The 13,540-nt window shown below is 40.4% G+C and overlaps 1 protein-coding gene across 5 annotated transcripts in view; it reads left to right on the forward strand.

Moving 5' to 3' along the window:
• The window catches only part of LOC131439177 (uncharacterized), a 169,087-nt gene that overhangs the window by 107,474 nt on the left and 48,073 nt on the right, over positions 1-13,540 (forward strand). For all 5 annotated transcript variants that reach the window (XM_058609890.1, XM_058609895.1, XM_058609891.1 and 2 more), the window contains exon 4: positions 3,866-4,112. In XM_058609890.1, the coding sequence (XP_058465873.1) occupies positions 3,866-4,112 (247 nt within the window). The remainder of the gene's footprint in view (positions 1-3,865; positions 4,113-13,540) is intronic.

A 13,540-nucleotide genomic window follows, 5' to 3' on the forward strand; every position in this document is an offset into this window, starting at 1 on the left:
TGAAGAACACTGGTAAGGCAGCTGGGAACATGCAGAAGCTGCGATCAAAAGTTTGAAAATTCGAGAAGGAATAACATAAGTTTCTTCCGGTTTTCATTATGCTCACGTTTAACCTCGTACAATAAAGGATCAATTTTTAGTTTGAATAAAATATCGTTTTACCTTTTTTTATAAATATAAAAAATAGGTATAGAATTCGCTCAAACTTAAGAAAAAATGTTATATACCAATCGATTCAGTTCGACGAACTGAGCAAATGTCCGTATGTGTGTGTGTGTCTGTATGTGTGTTGTCAACAAAGAGGTCGAGATCTCAGAGATGGCTGAACCGATTTTGATCAAACTAGTCGCAGATGAAAGGTCTCCCCGTCACCCTGAATGCTATTGAATGGTTTTGAGAACGGATGTTTACTTTTTGAGTTACACAAAGTTTAATGCTGAACTTGAAAACAAAATATGTTTTAGACTTAGATTCCGCACGGTAATAGCTGTCCAACAAGCCATAGATTGTTAAAATCCGTCCATTTTGAACGGAGATATCGATTTTTTGTGTAAACGACTTTTCGCCTTATTCCAGTATTAGGAGTTTTACGCATTTGATGATAAAACACTGTTTCGGAGCCAAATGAAACACGTTTTTATACTTAAATTTATACATGCGATTGTTTCCAAGTACCGAAAAGACTGTGTACAGCATCTTTTTTCATGGCATTTTACCATGGACCGATTCTAGCACGGTTCGTTTTTGGCTTAGCATAATCGTTCGAGTATGACTTGTAAACTAGATGAAGAACATAACTCTCATATACCATTCGAATCAGTTCGTCGAGATCAGCAAATGCATGTGTAACAAATAATTTTACTCAATTTTTTTCGGAGATGACTCAACCGTTTTCTCCAAACTCAGATTCATATGAAAAGTCGTATACACACAAACAAGTTTCCTGAATTACGTTTGGATCCGACTTCTGATAGCGGAACCACAGGATGATATGTGAAATTAAAATAATGCAACCCATTTTTCTCGTGGATGGCTGAACCGATCTAAGATTCAAATGGCATCTAAGAAATCTAAGGTTCAAATGAAAAGTCTTAAGATCCTATAAAACATCTTGCTTTTTAGTCAGATTCAGCTTCCAGTTTAGGGGATACAGGGTGATTAGCATACAAATGTCCATTACACATAAATTAATCAGGTTTATCGGCTTGGCAGATTTGGATAGTCGATTACCAATTTATTTCAGTTTAAGCGATATTCAGTTTTAGATTCGGCAGGTACCCAAACATTTAATTCGCACTACAAAGATGTCTACACACTCCTCAGGTGAATTCGGCTACACCGATTTTAGAATTCCGGTTCCAGTATCGAAACATTTCTCAAAGCTCAATCATTTTCTCAATAAGGCCAAATTGAACTTCAAAAACAAAAAATCAAATTAAAGGAGTTATGGTACAAAATTGGTGAATTTTATCCGATTCTAGAATTACAGAATGATGAGTTTTTAAAACTAATAGCGATACAGAAGATGTAAATTGTTTGGGGTATTAATTTATGGCCATAAGAATCATTTTGGGTTATGCTAGTTCCTCTGGAAGTACCATAAATAATGACGAAAAACTATATAGTGGAACTTACTTCGACATCTCATGGGATATTCAACCGATTGTCACACGTTAAGATTGAAATTCGACACGATTTGCAGTTTCGACATTAAAGGGTGAGTGATTAAAATCTCAATTTGCCGTTTAAAACGACTATATTTAAAATAATATCATGAGAACTTAAACTCCGAAGATTATCCATGACAAAAACACGTGCGAATTGATAAAGAAAAGGTATCATCTCACTGCTAGGTGGACTAATCACGTGTTTTATCTTAATTTGGAAGAAAAATTTGTGAATAGCTTATTTTCGATACACTCCTTAATCAAGTAATTTAGATTAAATAGGGATGGAGGTCTCAGAAGTTACTCATTTTACTGACAATAAAAAAATCAAATGGTTCAAATTTTTCGTAGAAATTCTTTGAAAATTTTACCCAGTTTAAGTTATTCGCTTTTCTTTGTACTTTTCCTTAAGGAAATGGGAACGAGAGTCCATTTCTGGAATTGATCATTTGACGAAATGACATTGAATTGACTCACCAGGTATATTTCTGTCGCGTAATCGTTGATTGTAAATTCAGTAGAATTCTTTTGAACTGCTAGTGTCATGAACACTGTTCTGAATCTAAAAATGTGCAAATCTAAAATGGAATCCAAACTAGAGTTTAGGTAGTAAAAAAGAGCAGCATAAAGCTGTGTACTAAATCTATCCAGTAAATGATCGAAGACAAAAAAAGAAGACTCTACATTATATCGAATGAAATTAACATAATCCTTTTAGCAATTCACTTTTTGGTACAACAGGTTAACTCTTCTTTTGAAACGTTTCACCAAATATTGACGCTAATTGATCTAAGATCATGAGTTAATTGTCTGTGAAAATTTCTTCACCCAAGGCATCGTAATAAATCTGTACATCACGGAACATACGAACCACTTTGCAACAATTGGAACAGTAATCAGTTCGTAAAGAGTCCATCTCTTACTTCCAGGAACAGGAAATAAAAGTAGACAAACTGGCAAAGATAAACGGCATGCCAAAAAACAAGAACCGTAAATTATCGAATCGAATTAGTGCGTCACAGATTTCCCTACGACTGTCTTCTTTCGATCCCCGGAACACTATGGGCTTGTGTTTCGAACTGTACCATTGTAAAGAGATTTGTTTTTCCGTGCATTGCCCGGAATTTTGGGGTCTGCCTGAGTGATACTGATCTACGACCGCAATAAATCTTCAATATGTCCCCTTACATCGTTGGGTGGGAATCTATTTGCCTGCCATTCGAATTGCTAGTGGTATGTTTGTAACAAAAAAAAACGAATTTATCATTGTGGTAATCGGAAAGAAATTGTTTTATGACAAGAGCACTAGAAAACAAACGATAGGAGTTATTCTGGTAAGCGGGAAATATTTCACTATTTCTTAACTAATTTCTGTCCGATCGAATAGTTTAATCCTCCTCAAGCACTACTGCCACTAAAAATCATCACAACTCAAACAACAGAACATAATATGTCACTTAGCTTTGACAGCCATTACAAAAACGGTAACATACAATTCCGACCAACAGAACGCTTTTTATTACGTCCTTCATTAGGAATTCAAGGGGGGCATTTTCAACAGGATCGATTTTCGCCCAGGATGAGTACCGGAACGCAAAGCAATAACATTTCACACCCGTGCCATCGGGACATAATAAATTGCTAATGGAGCCGATGCCAAAGTCTTCCCACCCACTTCCCCCACATTCCACCGTAGTTTCGTAGTGTGTGATTTGAAATGTGGGTTTAAGTTAACCGCAACACCAATTACGTCACACTGTTGTAGGTCGTACGTTCGGCCCTTCCGGTCAGGTGTTCGGCCAGGCTGCCCTTATTCGGATAGATGGTGTACGGCATATTGCTAGCACACGCCATTACGTCATCCATGCGAATTCGGCAGGTCAAATTTCACGGAAACAGAATTCCGAGAGAAAAGGATTTAACCTTTGGCCTTTTACCACACATCAGCTGCACAATTGCGGCAATGTTTCTGCACTTGCTCTCTACAATTGTGAAACTCCCACGCTATTCATTCTACATTTTGTATGCGATACGTTTCCGCTTTTGGCAAAGTTACGCCAGAGCAAGAACACGTCCGAATAAAATTTTTTTAAAACTATCCACTTCAACAATGTTTCATACAAAAACCCTGTATATGATAGGTTCTGATTCTCGTTTTTCATCTCTATTTCCATGCACTTTCTTCACCCAACCAACAGTGGACAGTCGGCACCTGAAGGAATCCATAGAAAGGGCGGAGTTTTCCCTCAATCTGGAATTGTGGTTTGGCGAACAGACGACCGGTAACATTTTGACGCTGGCTTCGACGCGGACCCTACAGCTCAACTTTCACCCGGGACGGGGTCTGCACTATCATCTACCGGTGCTGTTCGATTACTTCCATCTGGCGGCGGTCAGCGTGGGAATCCACGCCAGTCTGGTGGCGCTTCATCAGCCCTATATCAAGTAAGTGGTGGAACGGCTTCGGCCGAGCAGTTTTTGTCGATGGATTGTTTCCGAGTTTGTTGTTTGTAGTTTATTGAGTGCGAGGAAATTACTGTTTTGTAGTCATCATTTTTCCGTTTGCATCGTTTTTGCTGGCCGAAACAAAAAAAAGAATTACAATCGCCGACTACGTTTGGAGGGTAGGTGGAAAAATATTTAATCTAAGGGATTGGTAGATGAAAAACTACCATTAGATTCGTGTTGAATTCCGCTGTTTAACTACTTTTTGTGTCTGTCTTTCTTCAGGGATACCTAAAATGGCACTAATGATATCCAGTAATTTTATCACTACGTAATTATTAACAAATGCGTAAAATACTAACTAGAAATCTTATAATTTGAAGTGCACTATTCATATTTGGTTCTGTATTAAAACTCGACGTACATAAATTTCACAAAATATATAAAATTTAATGTGGAAAAATATCAGCGCAACGTCAAAAATGTCCCTAACTTAAAATCTTGCAGCACACTTTTAAAAAGCATTCAATAAAGACGGTTTCAGAAAGTATAGACGCAGTCGAAAACCGTTGCCATTTCGCAATAATTGAGATTGATTTGTTGCCATAAGGCTGCGCTCAGTTGTTTACACTTTTCTCCCAGTACTTGAGTAACCTATTATATATTTCCATCAGTGTGAACTTTCAGCAGAATAATTTCAGCATATTGTGAACAAATAGTGTACAGAACCCAATCTGTCATTGGGAAAGATAACGGAAATGGAAGGAATGAGTGAATAAGCCGTGCGAGAAGCAATCAGCTCTATAGCTCTGGAAGTAGAAATCTTATCCGGAATAAACTCAATGGCAGCCTATGGAACCATGAGCTCTTTCATTTGATCCTAAATTTGGGGAAAATGGCTCAACCATATCTGAGAAAAATAAGCGGGATCGGAAACTGGATACCGGTATAATCGAAGTGAGTTCGCTTTGCCAGTAACTAGCTTAACCTACAAATTGGGACTGTTTGGAGCCAAATATAGAAGCAGTGTTGGTGATTGCCGAAAATTAGACAGAAGCTGCTATATTGCTATCGATGCAATAGTAAAATAATGCTATCGCAATTATCAACTGCCTATATAGAATCGGATCGCGAAACGAGAATAAGCGACCGTTCGTTGCTTCATAGAGGATCCCCACAGCCAGAGATGGCATTTCACCAGAGAGATACACGCTAGAGTCAGATTTTTGCCACACCGAGGATGAAAAAAACGAAGCACCGCACAAAGCGGAAAGCGCACTTCTTCTCAGTGTCGAATAGACAGCATTTGAGTGTGTGCTTGTGGTTAAAGCAGCTGGCGCGAGTGAAACACATTCTCTTCGCATGAATCGCTCACACGCGCTCTCGTCTAAATACACCCAAGTGACCACTGGCGCGTGATGTTGAGCGAACACTTCTGTGAACTTCAATTAATAGAGAGTAGATCTGGCCTTGCTATGAAAAATTTGCAAGGAAAACCGAAAATTTTACGATAAATTGTTTTATTTTGCTGATTTTGCGTGTCCACGCTTCATCTACGAAAACCATACAGCAGAGTGCTCACCGGCGTGTACACCTCTGTGAAAGTATCTGCATCCACCTCAGAGAATTTATTAGCTAATGCTCTAGCACTTTGGTGTGATTCAGTGGAAGAGGTAAAAGGAAATAAACAAACGCACTCATGATGCGTGTACACTTTACACAACAGTGGTGTATAAATGTGAAAGAGATGAGCTCTCGTTGAAGTTGTCAGTGCGAGGGGAGAAATTTTGCTTGCTCTTCGTCACACAGAGGAGATAGACATCTCTGCCCACAGCAGCGTGCTAACCTTTGATTCTCAGAAATGTCATCGAGAGAAGTTCGCTCTCACACTGGTGTCTATTCTATGTTAAATGAGCCATGCCGGGTTTTTGTTGTAGTCTTTGATGGCACTGATTCAATCGTGTGAAGAGTTGCTGGTGAGCGTTCCTTGTGTAGAATGCAATTCTCTCTATTTCCCTTTCTCATATAGAAAAGCTATGCAATCGCTGTGAAAATCGACTTTACAACCGAGGCCCGGAGGGTCGAGTGTCATATACCATTCGACTCAGTTCGTTCACAAAATGTCTGAGCGTGTATGTATGTGTGTATGTGACAAATAAAGTCACTCAATTTTCTCAGAGCTGACTGAACCAATTTTCACAAACTCAGATTCAAATGGGTCTTGTGGTCCCTTAGACTGCTAAATTTTATCCCGATCCGACATCCAGTTCCGGAATTACAGAGTAATAGTCACAAGAAAAGAAAAAAAATAGTCACACACGTTTCTCAGAGATGGCGTGACCGATTTTCACGAACTTGTATTCAAATGAAAGGTCTTATGGCCTCATACAATTTCCCTGAAATTTAATTGGATCCGCCTTTCTGTTCCGGAATTACCAGGAAATATGTGCAAATTTATTACAAAAATTTCACGGAAATTTTTTAACCGATTTTGACAAACTAAGAAGCAAATAAAAGATCTAAAGTTTTGTTTAAGTCCCCAGATCCAGATCAGACTTCCGGTACCGGTATTACAGTGCGATTAGTAAAAAAAATTCAATTTCATGCGTTTTTTTTTTACAAGCGATGGCGAAACGAAGAGAACATAAAGACTTACTGCTAAATTCATCTAGTTGACAGATCTTGTTAGTTAATGAACATATAAAACTACTTTGGGACTACTAGTCCCCGGTTTCCGCTTCCGAAAGCACCGATAATAGTGTAGAAAATCTCCAAAAACGTAACTCTCTTCTATTTCACAGCAACGTTTAAACCGATTTTCACGAATCATGATTCAAATAAAAAGTTTCATTGTCTTTAAATATACTGTGCAATTTTATCCAGATCCGAATTTCGGTTCCAAAATTATAGGGCGATGAGTGTCAAAACATTTAAATCGTCATTTAAAATGACGATGCAAAACTGGTACGCGTCGGTACGTGCGGCTTTGCTCCGTTCGCAGCGTGCTTTGTTCAATTTCGTATAGCGTGCAGGGTTCGCGCGTTTCAATCTATATTTTCAGGTGGAATATATGTAAATTTGTAAATCTGTTAATTAAATTTGTTCCTACTTGTTAGTGTTATTACAAAATCATGATAACGATACTTTTCTATAAAAGTACACTTATTACCTTGCTCATAAATACAATAACTTGAAAAATTGACTAGTGAAAATTGAGACAGAGGGCTAAGTGTTCTATATCATTCGACACAGTTTATCGAGCTGAGCAATGTATGTGTCTGTGTGTGTGTGCGTATGTGTGTATGTGTCAAATTAAGTCACTCATAAAATAAAAAATCTCATAGTCCCATGGGTTGATATTGAATATCATCATGCTTTCATAGGGTAAAGTGTGTTTAAAATTGCACGCCATCATTTGGAGCGACGATGCAAAAAAGGGTAAAGTTCATCTAGATTTGACTCAAAAGTGATTCAATTTGTAGGTCATATTAGTTACTTACTAAACGAACCGACTTTTGCTATACTGGTTGCCAGTTATCGGTTCTAGAAGTATCGGAAACACTTGATCTAAAACGAGACTCACTCAATTTTTTTATTTGTTGTAGTGTAATTTTAATGATCATTCGTTAAAAAGTGTCAATAAGCTTCGAAATGTGTCTGAAAATACTATGGCAACAATACAAGGAAGAAAACATGTGAAACAATCCGCACAAAATATTTTATTTCACTTTTGCATATTGGGAACAAATGCATACGCAACCAAATTGCTTAATTTTGTTAATATGGCAACTTGATATTATTAATACACGAACGAACATTGTCATAGTTACCATGCATGTAGTTATAAGACGAATATTGTTTTGATGCAAATGATAATTGAACTGAAACTGGCGATGAACCAAATTCAGTGAGGAGTCCTATTCAAATCATACATGTAAAATCGTAGATCGGCTTATCTTGAGTTCATCTTTGAAACTATATGATATTGCATCTAATAATTCTATATATGTGAATCTGTGCAACTTATTTGTACTAAGCTCTGAACTTTTTGAAGCGTTTTATTCCTGGTGGGACTTTTTCATATTGATACTGCATAACGATTTTTTTTTTATTCAATAATATAATATAATATTAAGGCACACTGCTTAAGCTCTAAGATGCCAAGGGTATTTACTAATCTTAATTATCGTCTAACTTAAAACTAGAGTAGTATCATTATGTAATATAGTATCTGGCGATCGGTAGTGGCCGGTGAATTGAATTTAGGATGAGATGATTCCAGATGGCGATTGTAATTTTCTATGTTGGCCGCATTCTTCGGTCCGTGAGGGTCCGCGGGATACACCCCCAGGCTACGAAGGCCCGGCGGGTGGCCCGCATGCTGGTCATTGACTGGAGCGGTCTTCCAGTGATGGTGATGTTACGGAAGAGAATGAAAAAAAGAAGTAAATATTGTGGGAAACGGGGTAAAAAAGGGGTGTGGGAACAAAATGTTTGAAAACGACAGAGATCTAATTAGTTGCCATCGAGATGGTGAAAAAATAGGGAAAGGGGAACGAAAAAGTTAGTGACAAAAAAAAAAGATCTTGTTAATTCCAATGAAGATGGTGAACAGGGACGGGGATCGAGAGAATCGGGCGGATGTTAGTGTCGAACCTGTAGGTGGAGATTATATTTTCTGAGCGAGGAATAACACATTACACTTGTATATCAATGTGTTTAAGGTACTGGTATATGAGAAGCATATATGAACTATCCCGACTCGCCAACACATCCCGAACCGGCACCTCAGGCGGTCTACCTCGGGCCCTGAGGGATTCCAGTAGCTTCGACCTGGCGTCACGATACTCTACGCACGACCACACGACATGCTCGATGTCCTGATAACCGTCGCCACAGGTGCAGAGCCCGTTCTCCACGATCCCGATACGCCGGAGATGTGCGTTGAATGTATAGTGATTTGACATGAGTCGTGACATAACGCGAATGAAATCACGACTCATGTTCATCCCCTTGAACCAAGGTTTCGTCGATACCTTAGGGATAATGGAGTGTAGCCATCGTCCCAGTTCGTCATTCGTCCATGAAGTTTGCCAACTTTCGAGAGTTTTCTGACGAGAAATACTGAAAAATTCATTGAAGCAGATTGGTCTTTCATAAATATCACCTTCCAATGCGCCCACTTTAGCCAATAAGTCTGCCTTTTCATTGCCCGGAATGGAACAATGCGAAGGGACCCAGACTAACGATATTAAATAAGACCGTTCAGATAAAGTTCTCAAATGTTCCCGTATTTTCCCCAGGAAATATGGGGGATACTTTCCTGGCTTCATTGCCCGGAGAGCTTCTATTGAACTTAGACTGTCCGTGACAATGAAGTAATGGTCTTTGGGCATGGTTTCAATGATCTCGAGAGTGTACTGAATAGCAGCTAATTCTGCGACGTAAACTGAAGCCGGATCACTGAGTTTGTAAGAAGCGGTGATGTTTTGATTGAAGATGCCGAAGCCTGTGAACTCGTTGATGTTTGATCCGTCATTTTACACTGACCTTTTCACAGTTGACTGTTCTAAATTTATTATAAAAAATATTTGGGGCCACTTGAGGGCGCACGTGATCCGGAATTCCACGAATTTCTTCTCTCATGGATGTGTCGAAAAACACAGTAGAATCAGAAGTATCCAAGAAATGAGCACGGTTGGAAACAAACGAAGAAGGATTAATATTCTGAGCCATGTAATCAAAATACAAGGACATAAAACGGGTTTGAGAGTTAAGCTCAACTAACCTTTCGAAGTTTTCAATCACCAGAGGATTCAAAATGTCGCATCGAATGAGCAAACGATATGAGAGATCCCAGAACCGGTTTTTCAGTGGAAGAACGCCCGCCAGCACTTCGAGGCTCATCGTATGAGTCGATTGCATGCAACCCAAGGCAATACGCAAACAACGATACTGAATTCTTTCCAGCTTGATGAAATGAGTGTTCGCCACTGATCGGAAGCAGAAGCATCCGTATTCCATCACGGACAATATCGTTGTTTGATACAACCTGATCAGGTCTCCTGGGTGGGCACCCCACCATGATCCGGTTATTGTACGAAGAAAGTTGATTCTCTGCTGGCATTTTTGTTTCAGATACCTAATGTGACATCCCCAGGTGCCTTTGGAATCGAACCAGACCCCGAGATATTTGAATGTGAAGACCTGAGCTATGGTTTCACCCCCTAGTTGAAGCTGTAATTGTGCTGGTTCTCGCTTCCTCGAAAATACAACCAGCTCAGTTTTCTCCGTAGAGAACTCGATACCCATTTGAAGAGCCCATGATGATAAGTTGTCGAGAGTATCTTGTAATGGTCCTTGGAGATCGGCAGCTTTGGGTCCTATAATAGACACAACGCTGTCGTCGGCAAGTTGTCTTAGCGTGCAAGATGTGTTGATACATTCATCGATATTACTTACGTAAAAATTGTATAAAAGGGGGCTTAAGCATGAGCCCTGAGGAAGACCCATGTAGCTGAATCGTATTGTCGACAAATCACCATGCGCAAAGTACATGTGTTTCTCAGACAATAGATTATGTAAAAAGTTGTTCAAAACTGGCGAAAGACCATGCTGATGCAACTTCTCAGATAGGATATTTATAGAAACTGAGTCAAAAGCCCCCTTAATGTCTAGGAAAACTGACGCCATTTGTTCTTTACGAGCAAATGCCATTTGAATTTCTGTTGAGAGCAACGCAAGACAATCGTTCGTTCCTTTGCCCCTGCGGAAACCAAATTGTGTATCTGAAAGTAAACCATTAGTTTCGACCCAATTGTCTAGACGAAACAGAATCATTTTTTCGAACAATTTCCGGATACAGGAAAGCATAGCAATCGGCCGATACGAATTGTGATCGGAGGCTGGTTTCCCTGGTTTTTGAATGGCGATAACTCTGACTTGTCTCCAGTCGTGTGGGACAATATGACCCGTGAGGAACTTGTTGAATAAATTCAGCAAGCGCCTTTTGGCGGGGTCAGGCAGATTTTTCAACAAGTTGAATTTTATTCTGTCTAATCCCGGGGCTTTATTGTTACATGACAAAAGTGCAAGTGAAAGCTCTACCATCGAAAACGGTGATTCGTTTGTATTTGGTGTCGCGGCGCGGGTGATCTTCTGTTCCGGAACAGAGTCTGGGCATACTTTTTTAGCGAAATTGAATATCCAGCGGTTGGAGTATTCCTCGCTTTCATTCGTGGTGTTATGATTGCGCATTCGTCGGGCTGTGTTCCAAAGAGTGCTCATAGATGTTTCTTTCGTTAAGCCGTCTATAAACCGACGCCAGTAACCGCGTTTCTTGGCTCTAATCAAGTTCTTAGTTTTAACGTCTAACGCCGCGTAATTCCGGTAATTATCAGGTGTTCCATTTTTTCTGAATTTTTTATACGCGGAGGCTCTCTCCGCGTTTAAATTTGTGCACTCTTTGTCCCACCACGGGTTGGGAGGACGGATGTTAGTTTTTGCGCCGGGTACACGTTTCGTCTGAGCTTGAATCGCAGTATCGAGAATCAAGCCAGCCAAAAACGTGTACTCTTCCTCCGGAGGAAGTTCTTTCAAGTTTCTCAGATATCGAGGTCGCATAGCTATTCCAATCAATATTTCGTGTGAGGTCATACGAAACATTGATTGTCTTCGATGGTTTTAAGCCGCTGGTGATTGATATTACGATCGGTAGATAATCACTACCGTGGGGATCAGGAATTACCTCCCACGTGCAATCCAACCGTAGCGATGTCGAGCAAAGGGATAAATCCAGCGCACTTGGTCTTGCTGGTGGTGCAGGAATCCGTGTCATTTCTCCCGTATTCAAGATTGTCATATTGAAGTTGTCGCAAATATCATGGATCATAGCTGATCTGTTATCGTCGTGAAGACAGCCCCATCCCGTACCGTGTGAGTTAAAGTCTCCTAAAACCAACGTCGGTGCGGGAAGGAGCTCTATGATATTACTGAGCCGCCGATGCCCAACCAAGGCTCTAGGGGGAATGTAGATGGAAGCAATACAAAGGTCCTTACCTTTGATTGTAACATGACATGCGACAACTTCAATACCTGGTATCGAGGGGAGGTTAATTCGATAAAAAGAATAGCACTTTTTGATCCCTAAAAGTACTCCTCCATAGGGATCATCTCGATCCAGGCGAATAATGTTAAAATCGTGGAAGTTTAAGGATATTTCAGAAGTTAGCCAAGTTTCGCACAATGCAAATGCGTCACATTTCAGATTATTTACTAGAAATTTAAAAGAATCTATTTTTGGGATGATACTTCTGCAATTCCACTGTAAAACAGTGATTAGATCCGTGACCTCGGTGGATGATTTAGCCATCGAAGGATACAATCGCTGAGAGAAGGGGCCAATTTGCAGTCAACTGCTTCGAATATGTTTTTACTGTTGGCATGAAAGCAATTAAAATGCTTCTAAGAGGGTCTGAAATATTGAAAGTTGTAAAAATCCAGTCCACAACATCAGAGAACTTGATAAGTCCAGCACCTAGTTGGTTCTCTGGTAGATTTTCTGGGACGCTTGGGGATTTTGTAGTCCCGGGAAGTCGTGGGAATTCCATCTCGGAATTGAGTTTTCCGAGACCAGGAGCTTTTTGCTTCGGTGTTGTGTCCCGATTCCCGTTAGCTGTAACTTTTCGAAGCCCTTCGGAAGACACCTTCGAACCCTTACTAGGTAGCTTATGAGAGGATTTATTTATTCTTTTCCTACAGCTATGAGGGACCGCCGAAGATGGACCTTCCAAAGGGTCGTCAGAATCGCTCTCGTTAGTTGACAAGCAGGCATATGGGTTCGTTGTCTGTTTAGGAGGGGTGGCACTTTTAAGCATCTCTGCGAAAGAACGCTTGGAGTGCTCCTTTAGGGAACGCTTCATTCGATCACCTCGCAGTTTGTAAGCGGGACAATCAGAGAGGTCATGCGGACCCTCCTTACAGTAGAGACACTTTTCAGCATCCTTACCGCAAGAGCCGTCCGCATGAGCTTCCCCACAGTTAGCACAACGTGGCTTATTGCTGCAATGGGTAGCTGTATGCCCCAGTTGTTTGCAATTAGTACAGTTCATTACTCGGGGTACGAATAGGCGAACAGGCAAACGAACCCGGTCCAAGAGGATGTAGTTGGGCAAAGCAGAACCGGCGAAGGTCACACGATAAGAGTCTGATTGGGGATAGGACTTTGTTCCATCCCCGGCGATCGATACTGAATGCAATCGCTTGCAATCCAGTATCTTGACATTCTTAAGTGAGGGGTCTTTAAAACAACCCGCCCCGTACTTAAGAACGTCCTCGCAAGTCAAACTCGAATCGGTGACCACACCGTCGATTTCTACTTCGCGAGCTGGCACGTAGACGCGGTACTCCCGCGTAAAAGGATCATTTTG

This window comes from Malaya genurostris, chromosome 3 (assembly GCF_030247185.1).
Source record: "Malaya genurostris strain Urasoe2022 chromosome 3, Malgen_1.1, whole genome shotgun sequence".
NCBI classification, from domain to species: Eukaryota; Metazoa; Arthropoda; class Insecta; order Diptera; family Culicidae; genus Malaya; species Malaya genurostris.